Below are 22,909 nucleotides of genomic sequence, written 5' to 3'. Positions count from 1 at the left end.
AGCATCAGTCACACAGGAGTGAGCCGTGGCTCCACTGGCACAGAGGCAGGCAGTACACAGAAGAGCAGCAGGAGAAAAGGTAGGCGGGTAGGATGCAGCTGATATGGAGCTCCTGAAATGCCAGGCTATGGGGTCTGGATTTTAACTAGTCCAACAAATACCCTAACAACTCTAAGTGACTGAATGTTTATTAAACTTCACATGATCACTGATTTGTATCCAAAAACACTTTGTTTTTCTGTAACTAAAGGGAAGATGGCTGGAAGAAAATTCTCCCCCCAAAGTAATTTAAATAAATTTATTTGCAGGAGAAAAACGTCTGAACATCAGGTACAGTCTGATCCACAATGATCCAACAATAGTCAGAATTCATTCTGGAAGTACTCTTACACAGTTGGCAGGAGAAAGTCCACATGCAGCATCAGCTGAACGTTTATCAGAATTCACAAAGCCATCTAACCTGAGTATTACACAATACATAATGACCATGATATAATAATAAAAATACAATATCTAATACTCACTACTTTGTGAGCTACAGTTAAAATATAAAGAATTTAGGCTCTTTTTTAAAAAATGAAAAAAAATATTTCTATTATAGCTTTATTTCAAGCATTTTCAGTTAGATACAGCTTTATATATTTTCACTCACAATAGACAGCAAAAGAATGCCTTCTTAAGTATCTGTAGATAAAATATATTACTCGTTTAAATGTTTGCACTCTGAAGCATACTTTGCCAGGTATGAGTTCAGATAAGAGTATGAAACTGTGCTGTGGCAAAATCCTGGCTGATGATCAAGACTTAGATAGTTTTCATATTTGTTTAAAACAACTTACATCAGGGAAAAAAGAAGTGAGGACATAAAGAGAACCAACATTATTCTTTTTCAATGAAGCAGTCTAATTCCAGAGAACGGGCTTTCCATTTTGAATTCAAAGTGTGTGGTCCCAAAGTTGAATTCTTTCCAGTCCAAGGAGCTGCCTGCGGCTGAGGCAACAGGCAATGATGAAGCGAGTTGAGAGGAAAGCGTTAACTGAACTACAGAGATGGTCACTGATAAAACAAGTTCCTACAGGTCCTCGAGCCCACACAGAGGCGAAGGGCAGCCAGAACTATCAATACAGAAGAAAAATGCGCTCACTGAACTGCACACACAGAGCTTCTAGGAGGGTTAACAGTTCTTGACATAGGTTCCTGGTTGTAGTTTACAATATCTGCCTTCACCACCCTCTGTCATAAAAGAAAACAAAGTTATTATCAGGACATCAGAACATTTAGAAAGAGCTCCTTAAAGTATATTTTTATTTTCTGAACTTTGGTGAACTCCTGATGATAGACATCATAAATGAAGCAGGAGCTGATATTAAAAGAACCAGCCAGGACCAACTAAGGTCAAGCTGGGATATATTTTGGTGGAGGGTGAGGGAGTAGCGGGGCAGGGGTAATTCTGTTAAGGATGTAATAGCATTTCTTTTACTGAGTCTTCTCTGGTTTTATGACAATAATAACTTAAGGTTACCACAAGTCTAATAAAAAATTGGCAAATCAATATGAAAAATTAAGCCCTGGTTATAATTTAAAGCAAAGGAATTAAAATTAATCATTTATATATCTTAATTCATAGATAAGACCTCACCATTTCAAAGAATATCATTATTAATATTTCCATAAATCATTATATCCAGTCATAACTTTTTAAAGAATGTTTATCAATTTGTGAGTTAGTGAAAAGAGATATAAATGTCAAAGAGAAGTTACATATAAAGAAGAAATGTTTTAAGCAACCCATTTTTAAAACTGTTCTCCCAAATCCCTAACTTACTTCCAAATAGCTCACTATTGGTTATGAATAATGACTCTAACAAAATATAGAATAATGAGAAAGTTAGAAAATTACCTCATATTCATGTTTTTAAAATAATTTAAACCAAAAGACACTTTTAACTCTTCCTTTCTTCCCTCTAACACACACTTCAAGGAATATCTTAAACAATGAATTTAGCAATATGCCCTAACATTCATCTCTAAGTAATTATTTAAGGTAAAACAAATCCTTCACTGGTTTCAACTCTTTTACTAACTCTGCACACACAAGCAGACAAAGAAGGGTAACTCAAGGCAAATTTTAAAAATACTCTTTCAATTATCAGGCTATTTCAGGAAAAAAATGGTAAGGAATGAATAATGAAATAACTGCCTCAATTCTCCACTTCACTGCACATGTAATAAACACAACCATAAAGACAAATACGTTTGAAAGTAACTGAAATATTATTTTAATTTTTTCCCCAATTCCTTGTGTAAGTCATAAGTCTCCCAGCAAAGGATCAATTTTTCAAAGTTCTAAACCAGGACTTATGCAATATTAATTCCCAATAATGTATAATAATCATTTGAACTTCTCTATTCATAAAGAATAAAGAACAAGACAGCATTCACTAGTTCTCCCCACCCTCCTCCCCCAAATTGCAACAGTTTATCAATTAATACCTGCACTACTGTACTGAACAGATTCTACTCTGAGCAGAGTTGGTATGTTGATTATCTTCTTCCGGGTACTTCACTATTTCTGCCCTGACAATATGCTGTCAATGCCGTACAACATAAATAAGATGCAGAAGAAAGAGGAAAAAAAGAAAGAAAAATGGAAAGTTTATTCAATGACTGAAAATAGAAGGGAACAAACACCAAAGTAGAAAAAGAAATACACACATAAATTTAGACATGTCACAAAAGAAATAGCAAAATATATGCATACAAAAGTAAAGAAAATGAACAAAGATCCAAGAAACATTATTCTCTACAATTCTATTTAATTACTGAAATAGACATGTCTACTGAACCTCTCAGAGAAGCTGTGGGTTCTATTTATGATATCACAATTACACACAATATATATAATGCCCAATATTTCAGAGGGCAACTAAGAATTTGGGGGCTTTTCTATGCTAAAGTGCAGCCAAGGTACCAATTCAATTTCTTTTTACAAACATTACTGAGGATCTACTATGTGCCAGTTGCTCTACACTAGGAACAAATGATGAATTACACAGGATTTGTTCATAAGTTGCTATGGACCTAATGGGAAGAGAACATGTACACAGCTAACTGTCATACCAGATAAGTGCTTTACTAGTGGACTTAAAAATATGTTGTGGGAACAAAGAAGGAGTGATTCATTTTCTTTGAAGGTGGGGAGAGGATGCATAAATCAGAGGAAGCTATATCATTTACAATTTTTACATTTAATAATATTTATTACCTTTCAAAGACTTTCTTTTGAAGCTCATTCCCCCACCCCTCACACAACCCTAACCTCCATGTTTCCAAATTCCATACAGAAATAAATAAGTTCAAAACACACTTTACTATCGTTAAAAAAAAATTCTGACATACAATATTTAAGCACAACAGCTGTTGTTTTCAATTATCTAAGAGTTTCGCTAAATAATCAAAACTAGTTAGGTTTTTTGATTGCTATAACCCTTAAGATGAAAAGACTACATATGACAAATATGATAGAGGTAACACGCTCCCCCAAGTTTTTGGACTTGAAACTATCCTCGCTTTTAATGAGTTCAAATATTTTATTTCAGAAATATCTTCCTTCATAATAGCATCTATTAATTAGCACATACAGAAAAAAACATGTTAATCAGGTTGCTGCTTGTGATAATGTTTATAAAGATAGGATAAACAACTGAGAGTGAATGAACAGGACACTACAGTATATTAGCCTTGGATGGGCTCTGCTTCAGTTCTCTAGCAGGCACTATTAACTTCTGGATAAGACTCATGATTTACTAGGCACTCAGCCTGATGCTATCAACAGAAGCATTACCAACTGCCACATGACATATGAGGGGGGTACATCAGTGAAACGCTGAACACCATCATCTGGCCTCCCCAAAACTAATTGTTTCACACCAAACTATGGGTTACAATAAAGAGAAGGGATTTTCATAATCAGTAAGCAACTCATTAATCCTCCAAAATGATGGTTTAAACCCTATCCTATAAACACAACCAGGTTACTGACCTGTGGTCAAGACATTCTGGTCAAAGTTATTGACTAACATAAATGACTTGGATTTTCACCATTAATTCTCATCAAATCAATGAAGAACTAACAAGGCAACATCTTTCTTGGGGGCCTTGGCTGTTTGACATAAAGCTTTGCACAAAGTTCCTGAACTGGAAGCCAGAACCAAAGCTCTGCATATTCAGAGCTTTGCTTTCTATGAGTAAAAAAAGCATAATTTCCATGTCATAAACTTCATGATAGGTGATTTCACAGTAGTCGGCTTGTTTACAAGTCATTCATTCATTGACATTTTCAGAGAAAATGTTTCCTACAAAACACCCACCTTTATTTTTGGAGCCACAAAGTACACTCAATTACTCTCTGCTATTAGTCAGTTGAGTGAAAATAATGCAGTGGCCCTAAGAGGAAGGGAGCTGTGTGGTTGAACACCAGCTTAACCCTTGTTTTGTCAAAGAGTTGTGAGTGGATACCGGGAATGGTAGCTCTCCATAAGGGTAAGAAAGAAAGCAACCTAGGAGTTGAGGTAAGGTATAAGCAATAGAGACTGACTCTTCAGAAGACACTAAAGATAAATTTGGTCAATTCTACAACTGTGTTTTAGTCCAGATAGTAGTAACAAATTTACCTTTGCAAAAGTCATAGTTTATCATGCTCAGGATATGGAGTAAACATACTCTGACAGCTGAAACACCTGTCACTATCACTCATTCAAAGCAAACCACTATTCTAGGTATTGGAAACATTCATGTAAATAATACATGATCTCTGTTTTTTGAGACGCATAAGAGTCTAGCATGGAAAACAGATGTGTAAACTATTAAAGAATATTAAATAAATTAAAGAATACTATGATTGATACAAATTCAAAGTGCAAAGATTATAGGTTACCATTTAAAGCATGGATATAACATTTTGAAAAGCATGATATTTTACAGACAGTGGGAGCTTTTTCTTCTGTATAATGTGCCATTATAGGCTGCCAGTGACATTCACAACTTTGGGCAAGTTACTTCACCTCTTTGGTCTTCACCATCTCCTAATTTATAAAACACAAGGTTTATCTACATGGTTTTATCCCACCTAGTTTTGAAACTATATGAAAAAATCAATTTTAAAAATGAATAGTAAAAGAAAAAAATGGAATATGATCTATAGGCCTTAGCAATATTTTTTGGAACTGCCTCCTCAGGCAAGGGAAGTAAAAGCAAAATAAATAAATGGAACCTAATTAAACTTAAAAGCTTATTCAGAGAAGCACAGGGAGATCAGCTCAGTGCTTTGTGACCACCTAGAGGGGTGGGATAGGGAGGGTGGGAGGGAGACGCAAGAGGAAGGGGATATGCGTATATATGTATACATATAACTGATTCACTTTGTTGTACAGCAGAAACTAACACTACATTGTAAAGCAATTATACTCCAATAAAGATGTTTAAAAAAGGAAAAAAAAAAGCTTATGCAGAGAGAAGGAAAGCATCAACAAAAGGCCACATTAAATAAGCATTAAATAATGAAAAGGCCGCCTAATGAATGGGAGAAAATATTTGCAAATGATATATCTGATAAAGAGTTAATATCCAAAATACAGAAAAAACTCATACAACTCAATATAAAAAACCAAAAAAACAAAAACAAAACAAAACAAAAAACAGACTTAAAACTGTTCAGAGGACCTGAATAGGCATTTTTCCACACAAAACATACAGAAGGCCAAGACACATGAAAATACGCTCAACAATGCTAATCATCAAGAAAACGCAAATCAGAACCTCAATGAGATTATCACCTCACACCTGTCAGAATGACTACTGTCAAAAGGACAAGAAATAACAAGTTGGCAAGAATGTGTAGAAAAGAGAACCCTAGGGCTTTCCTGGTGGCACAGTGGTTGAGAGTCCACCTGTCGATGCAGGGGACACGGGTTTGTGCCCCTATCCGGGAAGATCCCACATGCCGTGGAGCGGCTAGGCCCATGAGCCATGGCTGCTGAGCCTGCGCGTCCAGACCCTGTGCTCCACAACGGGAGAGACCACAACAGTGAGAGGCCCGCGTACCGCAAAAAAAAAAAAAAAGAGAACCCTAGTATACTGGTGGTGGGAATGTAAATTGGTGCAGCCACGATGGAAAACACTATGGAGCTTCCCCAAAAATCTAAAAATAGAAATACCATATGATCCAGTAATTCCATTCTTGGGTATATATCTGTAGAAAATGAAGACACTATTTGAAAAGATATATGCACCCCAATGTTCATAGCAGCATTATTTACAATAACCAAGATATGGAAGTCATGTAAGTGTCCATCAACACATGAATGGATAAAGAAGATGTGCCATACACAAACACACACACATACAGACACACAATGGAATATTACTCATTTTGCCATCTGCAACAACATGGATGGACTTGGAGGTTATTATGTTTGGTGAAATAAGTCAGATAGAGAAAAACAAGTATTATGTGCTTGCACTTATTTGTGGAATCTAAAAAATAAAACAAACAAACTAATATAACAAAACAGAAATAGACTCACAGATATAGAGAACAAACTAGTGGTTACCAGTGGGGAGAGAGAAGAGGGAAGGGGCAGGATAGGGGAAGGGGACTAAGAGGTACAAACTCCTAGGTATAAAATAAATAAAATACAAGGATGTAATGTACAGCACAGGGAATATAGCCAATATTTTTAAATAACTTTATATGGAGTGTAATCTGTAAAAATATCAAATCACTATGTTGTACACCTGAAACCAATATAATATTTTAAGTCAACTATAATTCAATAAAAAAGAAAAGAAACTAATGCATACCTAGTTCAAACCAAACAAAGTCATAGTTTATTAACTGGCCAGTGAAAATGTCACTAATTGGGAATTGTAAAAAAACGCATACTTAACATATTTGTCTGCCTTCATGTATTCTGGGAGTCCTTGAGGACAAGGACTTTAACTTATTCATCTTCGTATCCCAGATTCTAGTGTTCTGGCACAAAGTATCGACTCGCAAAAAGTGTTTGCTGTATTAATAAGCTGTATTCCCTTTCTTTTCTCCCTCTTCCCTTCCTTGAAAAGCTTGTAAAGTGTGTTGACAACTCATTTTATATGACTCCAAAACAGGAATATTCTAGGTTAGAATTAAAATAGCAGAATCTCTTTAAATAATCAGTGAATGGAACTAAGACTAAAACCTTATTATAAGTATTTGTCACAAATGAAATTACTATAGTGTCAACTTGCATGTAACTGGTGAGTCTATAGCCTAGCTCCTTCTGTATAAAATAATACAAAACACTTTATCACTTTGTGACACCAAATTCCCTCAGGAATCTTTCAAATGACATAAAAACTACAGAAAACAGGTGCATAAGCTCTCTCTCTCTCTCCCTCCCTTTCCTCCCTACTCTCCCACTCTCTATAGATATAAAATCTGAACTTCTTTGGTTTTAAATGAACTTTCAGAAGACATCAAATGGCCAACACGTACATGAAAAGATGCTCAATATCACTAATCATCAAATTAAAGCTACAATGAGATAGCACCTCACACCTGTTAGAATGGCTGTCATCAAGAATATAAGAGAGGGCTTCCCTGGTGGCACAGTGGTTGAGAGTCTGCCTGCCAATGCAGGGGACACGGATTCATGCCCCGGTCCGGGAAGATCCCACATGCCGCAGAGCGGCTAGGACCGTGAGCCATGGCCGCTGAGCCTGCGCGTCCAAAGCCTGTGCTCCACAACAGGAGAGGCCACAACAGTGAGAGGCCCGCGTACCACAAAAAAAAAAAAAAAAAAAAAAAAGAATATAAGAGAGAAGTGCTGGTGAGGATGTGGAGAAAAGGAAACAGTTATTCACTATGGGTGGGAATGTAAATTGGTGCAGCTACTGGAAAACAATATGGAGTTTCCTCAAAAAGTTAAGAATAGAACTACCATACCATCCAGCAGTTCCACCTCTGGGTATTTATCCGAAGAAAATGAAACAATAACTCAAAAACGTATATGCACCCGCATGTTCATTATAGTGTTATTTATAATAAGCAAAATATGGAAACAAACTAAGTGTCCATTGATAGGTGAATAAAGAAAATGTGGTATATATATATATATATATATATATATATATATATATATATATATACACAATGTAATATTATTCAGCCAGGAGAAAGGAGGACATCCTCTCATTTGTGAAAACATGAAGAGACTTTGAGCATATTGTGCAAAATGAGATAAGTCGGACAGAGAAAGACAAGTACTGTAGGATATTACTCATATGTGGAATTTTAAAAAGCCAAACTTGTAAAAACAAATAAAATGGTGGTTTCCAGGAGATGGTGGGGGGACAAGAAAGATGTTGTCCTGTCAAATGTTGTGTCAAATACATTTCAATAAAAAAAAACACTGTGCTTAACACAGCCTGCAAGTATGTTCTTAGAAACATCTTTTAAAAATAATGCATTAAAAAAATTTTTTAATAAAAAAATTTAAAAAAAATAATGAACTTTCAAAAATGTTTCCACTGTGAAATAAATAATTTAACTGGCAAAAGCACCAAACTCATTGATCTCAGGAATGGAGAATGAGGTTTCCCTATACAAAAGATTCTGACAAACACAATAAAGGAGGGCTCTAGCAGCTTGAATTCATCTTCAAATGAATGAATTCAAAGTCAACACCAACAAACTGAAGATAGAATTAAACTTTATAGCATAATAAAGAAGATGGGGTACACTAACAAACAAGGTGGGGTGCATAAGGAGGCTGGGGAACTATGTAGTTAACACATCTGATGCTGCTTTAGTTAAAATATGCCTAGATGTTACGTCCATCTCTAAAGTCCAAAGAGTAACTCTTTGGCTCCTGTGACTAAGAGTGAGCTACAAATATTAATAAAGCTTCCCTAGAACTCTGTCTTTCAAAAGTATCCCAGTTACTCCATCTCTCTGGAGTTGTCACTGAACCTGAGCACTGCTCTGGGGCTCAAGCGATGTACACTCCCTTCTCAGTGCAGCCTCCTGTGCCACACCAGTACACCTTCTCCTCTTGGGGGGGGCTCATCACTGGGTCTCCCCTTTTCTCCATTACTCAGGTGAGAAACCACAACGTGATCTTGGACTTCTTCTCCCTTTTACCCAGTCATTCCACAAGTCTTACTGATTCTTCTGTGAAATGTCTCTTATATCCATTCTTTCCCTTCCACCCCTATTCTGGTCCTTATCACATGAGGACAGTAACCCAGTCTCCTTGCTTTCAATCTCTTTCACATCCATACACACACACACAAATCCCATTAGATTAATCCTATCTAAAAACTGCTTTCATTTATTTCCCTGCTTAAAATTATTTTCCACTGGCAATACATGAGATAAAACTTATCAAACTTGGCATTCATAAATCTCCATAATCTTTTTCTCAAATTCCCTTCATACTCCAACACAAATGGTCATTTATTTTAACCAAACTACTCTTTTGTTTCCAAAATACAACTTAAGCTTTTCAACGTGTTCATGCCAGCTTCTTTTTCAACTCCCTACTCCAAACTACACAGTAAATCTTCCCCTAATATGGCAGAATGGAAACATTAGGGGCACTGTTATCAGACAGGCCTGAGTTCAAATCCTGACTCCACCACTGCCTAGCTGTAGATTAGTAGATCAAGTTACTTAACTTCTCCACAGTCTGTTTTCTACCCATAAAATGATGAAGTGCCACCTGCCCCACAGAGTTATTATAAGGGTAAAATGAGATAACACAGTGCGTACCACATAATATATTAATTTTCTTCACTGAAAGCAGGGACTGCATCTTTTTGTTGTTGTTGTTGTTTTGCGGTACCCGGGCCTCTCACTGTTGTGGCCTCTTCCGTTGCGGAGCACAGGCTCCAGACGCGCAGGCTCAGCGGCCATGGCTCACGAGCCCAGCCGCTCCGCGGCATGTGGGATCTTCCCGGACCGGGGCACGAACCCGTGTCCCCTGCATCAGCAGGCGAACTCTCAACCGCTGCGCCACCAGGGAAGCCCGGGAGTGCATCTTAAACTCTTTTAAATCTCCTCTGAATTCACCACTAAACCACACTTATAATATATGACTAATAAATCATTTATGATTGTTTGATAATCATTCATAGACTATCAAATCAGGGAGAAACATCATTTAGGAAGTGAAGCTAAAAAGCAGAGGAAATCACTTGACCTCTGGGGTCTGCCAAGGTCAGTATTATCAAGCAAATCATGGTAGTTTCTCTTTCTTGTATCCATCCTCCTAGGCCAAAACGAAGTAGCTATTTTTGTGTCTGGGAGCAATTTATATGGCACAAATATCGGAACACTGTGCCTGGCCACAGTAAGTGCTGAAATGTCTTTTGAATAATGAGAAATAAAAGTAGATTTCCAGAGTTCCAAATATTTTAATGAAATTCTAGGAACAGCCATATCAGCATAATAATTTTCTTTTATTTTTTAATTTTTTTTATTAAAAAAATTTTTTTTTACATCTTTATTGGAGTATAATTGCATTACAATGGTGTGTTAGTTTCTGCTTTATAACAAAGTGAATCAGTTATACATATACATATGTTCCCATATCTTCCCCCTCGTGCCTTCCTCCCTCCCACCCTCCCTAAACAATTTTCAATTGATATCTGCTCAAGTTGTTTAAACACACTCACATGCACACACAAAGAGCGACCATGACAGAACTAACTCTAAAAGAACTGAAGAAAAATTTAATGATGGGGAGAGATTGTTATACCTTTTTTAGCTTCACAGAGCAGGGACAGAGTGGAGGGGATTGAGGGAAAGTGTAATTTATATGTTGCTTCTAAGCAAATCACTTCCGAAGCCTGACTTTAAACTACAGACTCTTGCTCTGATTTTTCATTCAATCAAACATGTGAATTGGTATGCTATTGTAGTGGTATTTTTAAATGCTTGATTATTGGTATTCATGTTTATTTCTTAGTCTAAGAGAACTGTCTACGAATAGTGAAAGAATTCAGAAATCCCCAATAATTAATACCATTATTAAACTAACAATAAAATAACATGAAGAATTAATATCATTACAAGGCAGGACCTTTTAGAGAAGAACAGAGAGCAAGACTTTAGAAAAAATAATGTTTTACCAAAGCAAACATGGAAGATGCCAAATGGGGTAAATTCTTACTAGTTAAGACTAACCTTTGATAAATATTATAGTTGCGATTTTGTATAAAATATAAAAAGGATATTGTACAGTAATCATGGAAGAAGAACTTTAATAAAGAAGTACAAAATAATACAGTCAGTTCCTTAACCCATTATTTAACCACTGATGAAATTTTTATTGTATTAATCTCATTTTTCCAACAAAAAGGACAAAATGAGGTTTCAATGAGGTTCCATCATTTGGCAAAAAGTTAACATCCTCCATCTTCTGCAATAAACACTGATTCATACACACATTCTATTTTTAAGGCTTTTAGGTATATGTACATAGAATGCATGAATGTAAAAGGATTCAGGGTGAAAATTAATGTCTTTTAAGAAATAAATTATTTTTTTTAAATATACAGTTCAATTTAATCACCTGTGACTGTTCTATTTCTGCTTTGTTTAACTTGATTCCAAGGATTTCAGCAGCAACTTTCTGAAAACACAGGAAGACCTACATAACAAAAACAGGTTTAAATGATTTAAAACAGGCATGCTTAAGTTACCTTCAAATAAATTGAACTTTCTAAAAAGTGATAAACAGCAAAAACTGCAAAAAATATGATGTACCAGGTTATTCCAAAAATAGCTTTATTTGTCAAATACAGCAACATTTTAAGTATAATAATTTTTTAAATGATTAAACCATAATTTGAAAAGCCATACACTTCACTGAACTGGTCTAAATATACATTTATCCCTAAAAACTTAGGCTTTTAAAGATTTAACATAAGACAATTAATTATAGCTACCAAATTAAAAAAACAAAACAAAACTACTAGCATAATAACAAACTCCTATAAGTCCTGAAGAAAACGAAAATAAATTAGTCTATACTTTACTACCTGGGTAAAGTTTCTCACTGCCAGTTCTACAATGGTCTTTTGATCTGGCGTTAGCCTATATTCAAAGGTCTTACTTTACAAGTCTTTAATAATCTTTGTGGTTCTCATCAATTTTAATAAATTCTCCATATCTCTTGAGCAAAAAACTTATAATCTTTACTGTATTTTATCAAACAGAAAATGAGCAGTATACTCCATTATCATTAAACAAAAATCTATAGACACGAATCCAGTCACCGACTGTAATGCATAACTTGTCTTTGTTCTGTAAGTGCTCTATCATATTCTTATCCCTACTTATCTCATGATTACTTACTGAATATTTATCACAACTTTACTAATTTAACTTTGATCCCTAATCAAAAAGAGATACATATCCCCAAAAGGTTTATGTCATTTGTACCGCGAAGAGCATTATATATTATAGTTCATTGATGGTCAATGTTCAAGGAGAAATAAGAAAGCTAGTGTGGTGGAATGGAGAGAAAAGGGGGATTGTAAAAGAAAACTAGCAGAGAGATTAAGAGTGTACAAATCATGTAAGATCTGATAAACTATGTGAAGAACTTTGGCTTTCACTCTGAGTGAAATGGAGGGTGGATTGACGTGACTTCTATTTAACAAGGTCAACCTGGTTGTTGTATTGAGTATTCACTATAGAAGAAGATCAAGGGTAAAAAAGAGAAATCATCAAGGACACTAAGGTAAGAGATGATGGAGGCCTGAAACTAAGTGGTAGCAGTGGAGATGGTAAGAAACAGTCACCAGATTACGGATATATTTTGAAAGTAGAACCAACAGGACTTGGTGATACATGTGGTATGTCAAAGAAAGACAGGAGTCAAAGATGACTCCAAAATTTTCTTGGTCTTAGCAACTGGTAGAAGATCTGCCATTTATTTAAGTGGGGAAGACTGTGAGAGATCTGAAGAGGGAATATCAAGAGCTCAGTTCTGGACCTGAATTAAACTGGGACTGGCTGTTAGACACCTAAGCGGGAGTGCTGGGGTATATGAGTCTGGAGTTCAGGGAAGAGGTCTGGCCAAAGCCATGAGACTAGATGAGGTCGCTAAGAGAATAAGTTTAAAAAAGAGAGATATCCAAGGATTGAGCCTAGGGCACTTCAATATTTAGAAGTTGGAGAGATAAGAAATTAGCAAAGGCGACTAAGAGAGTAGTTAGCAAGGTAGGAGGGAAACCAGGAGGTGTAGTACTCTAGAATCTAAGAGAAGAAGGTATTTCAAAGAGCAGAGAGTGATCAACTATTTTATATGCTGCAACTAAATCAAGTAAGATAAGGACTAAGAACTGACCACTGAATTTAGCAAAAAGGAGGTGACTGGTAGACCTTAATAAGAGCATTTTGGGGTGAAATATTGGGGGCAAAAGTCTGACTGGAACTGCTCAAGACAAACTGGGAGGAGAGAACTGGAGACAACTCTTTCAAAACATTCCACTGGTAACTGGGGGGGAAGTAAGCAATAGCTAAAGATGTGGGATCAAGAGTTTTCTTGTATTTAAGATAAGTCATAATATTTTGTGTGCTGATAGAATAATCCAGTAGATAGAAAAAAAAATGATGCAGGAGTGAGAATTGCTAAGCAATGTTTGTTACTAGGCAAAGAGAAATGGGACTAATGCACAGTGGAGAGTTGACCCTAGCTAGGAGTATAGATTATTCATCCATAGTAACCTTGGAGGAGACAGAAGATATGGGAAGGGATACGGGGTGGGAAGGAGAGTTGGGGTAGATGTGGTGGCAGGAGTTATGTGAAAGTTGTCTTCTGTTTGTTGCAAATATTTTATAAAATAAGAAAAAAGGGCATCAGCTGAGAGAATGGACAAGGAAGTTTTGAAGATTTGAGGAGAGAAGAGAAGCTATGAAACAGTGGTATAGGTGAGGGGGAGAGATAATGACCTAAGGACATGCATAATTACTGAGCAGCATTAAGGGCCCACTTGAGGTTAGCTATTGTGAAATGTAAGTGAAACCTCCAAAATGCCTCTGGGTTTTTTTTCTCTGACCACGTTCAAATACAAGAGCGTAACCATATAAAGGCAGGGGCTTAGTTAAGGTTTATCCAGATGAATCAGATAAAGTGAATGAGCAGAAAGGGACTTGGTAGTATATGCATGGTAATGATTTCATTGGCCATGAGATTAAGCTACAAAGAAAGGAAAATGAGGACATGAAAGGAGGACATTGAAAAAGTGTTAGGATCAATGTCTTGTAGGTCCTGCTGGGGTTGCAGACTGATTGGGTTAGGGCATTCAAGGGTGTGAGCCAGAAAGACAAGATGGTCAGTGATTAGGATGCCTGATATTGCAATATGAGATAACAGAAGGGCTGCAGTAATTTGAAATGACAATGCATGGGAGTTTGTGGCTGAGGTGGGGTGGAAAACAAAGATACTGAAATCACTAAGAATTATGACAAAGGTAGTATTAGAGAAAGTACAGTAAGCCAGGAGCTCAACTCCCTAAGCAATGAAGGGAAGTAACCTGGGATTGGAGATGACTGCAAGTCTTAAAGTGACTTCACAAGAACAAACCATTTCAAAGTTGCATTTAAAAAGAAAACAATGAGGATTTTTGCAGGTGGTTCAACATAAGTACACAAAAGATACTAAGTGGTTAAACGCAAGCTAAAATACTGGAAGTTAAAATAATTCTAAAATGACAAAAGATCCCCAGGAAGATACATGAGGGTAAAAGCCTAATCCATGGATGGATTTATCAAGGAATATTGATATTATATATTTTTTAAATGACACATGTGGGTATGTGCCCATGTTTGCATTATCCAGGGGAAAGGGTTCCAAAATGTCACATTTTTAGATGAGTCTGATCCCCCCAAAAGATTAAATACCCTTTATAATATTTAATATTTACCCTAAGCATAAAAACCATCAGTGAAATCATACAGGAAGAACATCAAAAAGATTAAACCACAGAAAAAAATTCAAACTTCCTTTGGTTGAAAATGTCAAGAAAATTAATGGTCAAACAAACACCTGGGCAGTGGAAAATATTTGCAAAAATTATGACAAATGGCTGTTATCCCTAACATAAAAATGGTCATAGGAAATTTTAAAAAGCAATAGAAAATTATAAACATATAATAAGCAGAAAATTAATAAGTAATGAATTTTTTTAAAATTTCAACCTCAACAGCAAAGAAATTCAAATTTAAATAGCAAAATACCTTTTTTTCCTTGTCTACCAAATTGACAAAGATTTAAAAATAAATAAATAAATTCTGAATGTTAAAAAGAGTACAGTGATATGGCACTCATACAATGCTGGTGGTAGTATAAATTAACGTAGGCTTCCTGGTGGTAATTTGGCAATAGGTCTCAATTCCCTTCCAAGGAAATAATCAAAACATCACAGCTTATGGACAAAATTTTACATTAGAAATTTTGCAAAATTTTACAATGTACTGAACTTAGAAATAATCTATATACCCAACAATAGGGACGTGGTTGGATAAATTTTTGAACATTTATTTAATGGATTATTAACTCTAATGGATTATTAAATCTATTTAGTAATATTAAGTAACATAAAATTTTCTACAGATAAGTATATTAAATTAAAAAAAAATTATTTCTATATTATGATCTCAATTTTATTTTTAATAAACATTTAGCATGATTAATATGGTGAACCCTGGAATGTCAATCCTTAGGTTTACAAATCCTATATCCACCACTTATTCTGTGCACCCTGGACCCCCACTACATAACGTCTCTAAGACTATTCTATAAAATAGAGATAATCACTTAGGATTGCTGGAAAATAAATCTGAACTATATGTGAAGATATTCTGGACTATTTCAAAAATATTTTAACATCATTCTAAGTTTCTTGTTTAAATGGTTATGGTGATTTACACAACAAACATCCAGTCAAATATGAAAAAATAAATTAATTTAATTAAATAGAGATAATCAGAGTAGTACAGTGCCCATCATAAAGTAGGCACTCAGTAAATGCAATCCACTAGCACTAGTGGCAGAAGCACTAATATTTGTGAGCATCAGAAAAATAAGTCTAGAAGGAATCATATGAGGTTATGAATGGTCATTTCTGGAGCTGAGATTATGAGTGATTTATATTCTTTTTAACTTTTGTATTTTTTAATTCCCTAAAATAACCATGAAATTATGTTAAATGAATTATAAGAGGAACATAAATAGAATAAACATGTTATATCTAACCTGATATTTTATGTCTTCAACAGGAATTAATTTGTTCCAAAAGTTAAGTAATAGAAGTATACTTCCTATGAAAGTAAAAGTAAAACATCACTTGTAATATTCAGTATTCATTATTTTACTTACAGAGTCTCCTGTCTTTGCTGAGACAAAGTGGCTACTAAAACCATTTTCCTGGCAAAACCTTAAGTGTTTTTCAGGTTTTACTGTTCGCATATGCTCCAAATCAACTAGAAAAGTGAACAAAAACAGAGAACAAAATTCAATATTAGTTAATCAATACATTTTTAACATGTTTAAATTTGACTTATTTTCCAGTACTGTACCCCAGCTTAGATATGAGCTGTGTAATTTTGGGCAATTTCTTCAACCTCTTTATGCCTCAGTCTCTAAATCTAAAAGCTGGAAATAACAAATGTATCTATCATATATAGAGTTCTTTGAGAATTAATCCATGTTTACTGCATAAGGACCAGCACATGATAAGTGCTCAAAAAACTGAAGGCTATCATTCCTATTATCTATATAGCTCCAGTCACATTGATGATACTCAAAAAAGATCTACTTAGTATAATGTGTTTAAACATAGTGATTAATTGCAACATGCACTTACTCAAGCATATCTGGTTTGATAGTTTAATTACTTTAATAATTACAATAGTCCTGTAATCTCTATAAACGTTAATGTTAACACAAATGCATGACTAATATTCTGCTAAAAGATACCAATATTTCATTGTATATTTACTTTATTTACAGCCATGGTTTAATTTCACAAAGATACAGCTCATTTGCTTTCCAAAACTAAAAGTATCCATTTTGAAAGTAGTAATGGGCCAGGATATATTTTCTTGAATAGTTGTAGGTACTTTAAAGCAAAGCACAGTACTCATATCCAATACTGGTTTTATCCAGCACAGTCTAATTTTTTCAAATGTGATCTTTTATTGAACAGTTTCTCTTTTTACAACACTACAGACCCTATAAGGGTGTTCACTCAATGCTGTCAAATTATAAGGCAAATATATTCACAGGATTTAAGGACAACTAGGCTCTTTGAGTCAATATAGGAAAAAAAAACTTAAACTGATTTCCTGAGGAAGGGACCCAACCAACTTGTAAAAACTTGTAAATTTGCAAATCTAGTAAGCCTACATAATAGTGGCAATTGATTATCAACTAAAAAATGCTCTCATACTACATAAAAGGCTTTATTTAAAATTACATTGAAGGTCTTTAGTTTGTAAGCTCAAGAGATCTTTCTCTAGGAAATTTTTGATCTAGTGGGGGATTCCTTAGCCCCATTTATATTGCTTAGCTTGGATAACATGCAGCTTTTTTCTTTTCTGGCCACAAGTTGCTATTCCTTAAACATCACTGAGACTTTATTTACAAGAAGAGGCAAAAAAATGTCCAGATACCACAGGCATCAATTTGTAGAAGACTAAAATACTAAGCTATTAGCTCTGACATTTATACATCTAGTTTATCATAATATTGAAGTTAAAATACTTTCCTAATTCAACAAGAGTAAGAACAAATCATGTCACTAGGAAAGTTCCCCAGTGAAATTACTGTCCAGTTAAAAAAAATAAAGTCTGTCATTCAACATGTATGTGCATTTGTCTTTTCTAATGGAAGAGTCTATCATTGTGTCTTTTCTTCCTTTTTTCTTCTCTCCCTCCCCCTCAGCCCTGCCCCACAACTCCTCAACTACTTATATAGATAAACTACTATAAGCATTGGGGGATTTACTAGCCAAGCAAAAGTTTTTCTCCTAACAAAGATAACCATGAGAGACTAATACGATCACTGATCAATTGATAAAAAATTATTCAATATACATTTATTGAGTACCTATTATATACCAAGCACTGTGGTAGGCAGTGAGAACCCAAAGATGAAAAAGATACAATCCAGGTCCTAAAAAAATCACCACCAGTATTATGAACATAAAAGACCATGAAGGATCATAAAAGTTATTTTAAATAACCAAGTCTCTGAGAATTAGACAGCAGATATAGGAAAAGCCCTCACAGAGCTTGAGTATGAAGTTTTCCTCTATTGTGTTAGAATTTAGTGAGCAACATTTAAGAGGACTTAGTTACTAGAGTACTTCACTCTAAATAATGCAGAAATGTAAATTCTGAAGATGAAATTACAGTGAGATACTGGTAAATTCTTTCATTTCTTCTATCTTTAAAACCATCCTTAAAATTATTATCCAGTATTCATCTAACATACATGTGATAACAATCTTACTACTATGATTTAATTTCCCTTGTGTCCTTCAGTGAACAACATCATTTTGCTAGTTCTTGTATTGTATTTTTGAAAATTGAATTAAAATCTCTTAATAGCATTAATACGTGAACATTTCCCAAACATTCTGAACGACAATTATGAAAACGATATAAAAAATGCCACTAACTAGAGACAACTACTGTTAACATTTTGGTGTATATACTTCCAATATCTAAGCAACTGAAGGACAAAGGCATTAACATTGTAACATGCAACTTCTTTTAGCTCAACCATACTACACCCTGCTTAAAGTATGCTTAACAATTTCAATGGATAACCACTTTATTGATCATTCATTCATTCATTCAACAAATATTTGAGTGCCTACTATGGCCAGGCACTGTCCTAGGGGCTGCAGATACAATGAACTGACATTTTAATGAAAAGAGACGAACAAGTAAATTACAGTGTATGGCAAATGCTGATATATCTTATGAAAAAAATAAATAAAGGGTACATGAGAGGAATTACTATTTCAAACAGGTAGGTCAAAGACCTTAAGAAAGCTAAGAACAAGGAAATCCAGGGAAAATCCTTCCAAGCAGAGGGAACTGCAGTGAAAAAGGCCCTAAAGGAAGATTACACTTAGTAGATTCAAAAAAAAGCCAGGAGGCCAGAGTGGCTGAAAAGAGTTAGCAAGAGAGGGAAACAGCAGGAAATGAAGTTTAAAAAGCCAGGAACCATATAGGTCACTGTAAGAGAGATGGGAAGCTACTGGGGGGTTGTAAGGAAAAAGAAAAAAAAGACGTAACCTGACTTACATTTTAAAAGGTTCAGGCTGGGGCTTCCCTGGTGGCGCAGTGGTTGAGAGTCCACCTGCCGAAGCAGGGGATACGGGTTCGTGCCCCGGTCCAGGAAGATCCCACATGCCGCGGAGTGGCTAGGCCCGTGAGCCATGGCCGCTGAGCCTGCGCGTCCGGAGCCTGTGCTCCACAACGGGAGAGGCCACAACAGTGAGAAGCCCGCGTACCGCAAAAAAAAAAAAAAAAAAAAAAAGGTTCGGGCTGTTGTGATGAGAATAAACTGTAGTCAAATGTAAAGCAGAGAAGCCATCGAGGGGGCTATAATAAAAATCTAGGAAAGAGAAGATGGTAGTTTGGACAAGAGTAGGAGCAACAGAGATGGTAAAAAGTGGGGCAAATTCTCAATATATTTTTGGAATAAAAAGTGAATAAGAAATGCTAATGGATTTGACATGGGATGAACAAGATAAAGAGAAATCACTTGAAGATAGTTAACTTGAATTTTAAATGAGACAGTATATTGTAGGTTTTGTTCCAGGTACACTCAGCTGCAATGGATGGAGGTACTGAGCAGATGAAGATTTGCATTTAAGTAGAGCTGGGGTTTTCTCCATCATGTACAATTACTGAAAAGAAGGGCAAGTAATTGAAGATAATAAATGTAAGGGAGTGATTATATTTATAGACCATGGAACTTAAGTTGGTAGGAGGGGGGTTCAGGAAAACGAAAAATTGGTAAGATCAACTGATGTTAAGGTCTTATGTGGGTTTAAAAATTACTGGAATTGGGTTACCAAAGGATGTGAAGTGGAAAGACAGGAAATAATAGACTGGGATACATGAAACTGATAATTGATATTATGAAGAGGGTATGGAAACTAATACTGACTAGGTCTTCAGAACAACTATGTTAGTGTAGGTGGGTGGAAAGATTATGGCAGATGAAGAATTCAAGGAACTGAGAGACCAAAGTATTAGAAGGATAATCTGTATGTGTACCAAAATTACCAAGAATCATGATAGCAATTGTGGAGTGACTGTGACCCAAAGCCAAAATCTTTTAAGAAATTCAACGCAGTGATTCAGGGGTTTGCTGATAACTCCAACAAATATAAGTAGGAGTAGGTATAATCATATGGCTTGATATTCAAATCTAAGGGTTTTTAGGGAAGATGAAGGAGAATGTTCTGGAAAGAGCAATATGAAACAAGAAGGTAACTACCAGTTACCACTACTCCAGTACTAGTGATAAAGTAGATATAGAAGGGGATGTCAACATTTGAAAGAGCTTCAGGGGACAGCAGCACTGTCATTATGGGAGAGCTAAGTGACAGAAGTAGTTTGAAAACTTTTGTCAAGAAAGATGTTGAGAATATGTACAAGAATTTTATCGATACCTTATTTGTAAGCTCCTGAAGGCCCAATGGAAGGATCTCAAAAGTTAAGAAAGAACAGAAACTGGGGTCTGAAAAGTGAAGGACAGAACTGTATAGGATAAGAATGCAGGAGGTAAATCAACTACATCAATGTCAAAGGCTTTCTTGTGTAGCTGACATAAATGGGGATAAAAAACCATGAAGATGGGGCTTCCCTGGTGGCGCAGTGGTTGAGAGTCCGCCTGCCGATGCAGGGGACACGGGTTCATGCCCCGGTCTGGGAAGATCCCACATGCTGCGGAGTGGTTGGGTTCGTGAGCCATGGCCGCTGAGCCTGCGCGTCTGGAGCCTGTGCTCCGCAATGGGAGAGGCCACAACAGTGAGAGGCCCGCGTACCGCAAAAAAAAAAAAAAAACATGAAGATGAAAAAACTCTAAGACTGTGTTAGACAGACAGGAAAATCCAAATATTTCACTGTCAAACCCAACTGTGCAAAAAAAAAAAAAAAAAAAAAAGAATCACTTAGCTCACTTACCCTGACCTGGAAATTAAAATGGAAGGAAAGAAAATAAGTTATCAAGATACTAAGTCTATCTGCCATGTTCTTAAAATCACATGGTACGTGAAATAGTAGTCTTAAGAAAATCCAATTAACTTTGCCTAACAAGAATAATTTTGATAACAACTTGGAAAGCTGTTTGAAAGAGTAATATGTACAATTTTTAGTTTAATAAACTTAAAAAATACAAATTACAGTATTTCATATTTTATAATTTAGGTTTACAGCAAGGAAGAGATACTAACAAAAGTGCATTTCAGGGATTCATGGAATATTAACAATCCACTAAGAAGTAACATTTTCTCAGAAATGTAACTAATAATATTTTACAGAACGTTAGACCACCTTAAAAGGACTTTTATAATGTTTCACATAAACCTGTGAAAACATTATTCAATCTCAGTATGTAAAGAAATGCAACTGAAAAAAATGAAGTACTGAGTTCACCTTTCAAAATGAAAAAAGAGAGAGAGAGAAAGAGAAAGAGAGAGAGAGAGAAGACACCCGGTGTCTTTCTGAAAAGCGACTCAAAAATGTGTGTTGAGCTTTACAAACATTTCTACTCTATGACCAAGTAATACAATTTGGAAGAGTTTATCATGAGGAACACATTAGGGATGTATAATAAGAATTATAAATTAAGATATTCACCACAGTCATTTGTAATATAAAAAATATTGGAAGCAATGTAAATGTCCCAGAATAGAAATACAGTTAAATTATGATACAACCCCACAATACAATACTCTTTGGCCATTAAAAATTACAAACTTAAAGGGAATTCCCTGGCGGTCCAGTGGTTAGGACTCGGCACTTTCACTGCCATGGCCCGGGTCCAATCCCTGGTTGGAGAACTAAGATTCTGCAAGCTGCACGGTCTGGCCAAAAAACAAACAAACAAACAAACAAACAAATCATGACTAGTAAGTGAGGTCTTGGGGATGATTTTTTTGTATTTGATACCAAAGACAAAGGCAAATAATCAAAAATAAACAGTGGGACCACACCAAATTAAAAAGCTTTCAACAAAGAAAACCATCAACAAAATGAAAAGGCAACCTATGGAATGGAAGAAAATATTTGCAAATCATATACCTGATAAGAGATTAATATCCAAAATATATAAAGAATTCATACAACTCAATAGTTGTATGAAACAAACAACTCAATTAAAAATGGGCAGAGGAACTGAATAGATATTTTCCAGAAGAAGACATACAAATAGCCTACAGGTACATGAAGAGATGCTCAACATCACTAATAATCAGGGAAACGCAAATCAAAACCACAATGAACTACCACCTCACACCTGTTAGAATGACTATCATGAAAAATACAAGAGATACCAAATGTTGGTAAGGATGTGGAGAAAAGGGAACACTTTTGCACTGTGGGTGGGAATGTAAAATGGTATAGCCACTATGGAAATCAGTATGAAGCTTCCTCAAAAACTAAAAACAGAACTACCATATGATCTAGCACTCTTACTTCTAGGTATATAACCAAAGGAAATAAAAACAGAATCTCAATGAGATATCTGCACTCCCACATTTATTTCATCATTATTCACAATAGCCAAGACACGGAAGCAACCTAAGTGTCTGTCAACAGATGAACGAATAA

The 22,909-nt window shown here is 35.5% G+C and overlaps 1 protein-coding gene across 2 annotated transcripts in view; it reads right to left on the bottom strand.

The window, feature by feature from the left end:
• Nucleotides 1–283: 283 nt before the first annotated feature.
• Nucleotides 284–22,909, bottom strand: part of RAB28 (RAB28, member RAS oncogene family) — a 96,899-nt gene continuing 74,273 nt past the window's right edge. The window contains exons 5-7 of one of the 2 annotated variants that reach the window (XM_060086276.1): nucleotides 16,431–16,534; nucleotides 11,616–11,693; nucleotides 284–1,233 (exon numbers count right to left, since the gene is read on the bottom strand). In XM_060086276.1, the coding sequence (XP_059942259.1) occupies nucleotides 1,141–1,233; nucleotides 11,616–11,693; nucleotides 16,431–16,534 (275 nt within the window). In that variant the 3' untranslated portion in view covers nucleotides 284–1,140. Of the gene's footprint in view, nucleotides 1,234–2,498; nucleotides 2,589–11,615; nucleotides 11,694–16,430; nucleotides 16,535–22,909 lie in introns of those variants that run through there. The other variant, XM_060086364.1, reaches the window with a different exon arrangement.

This window comes from Mesoplodon densirostris, chromosome 1, assembly GCF_025265405.1.
Source record: "Mesoplodon densirostris isolate mMesDen1 chromosome 1, mMesDen1 primary haplotype, whole genome shotgun sequence".
In the NCBI taxonomy this organism is placed as follows: Eukaryota; Metazoa; Chordata; class Mammalia; order Artiodactyla; family Ziphiidae; genus Mesoplodon; species Mesoplodon densirostris.
This window is presented reverse-complemented; position numbering and strand designations above follow the sequence as displayed.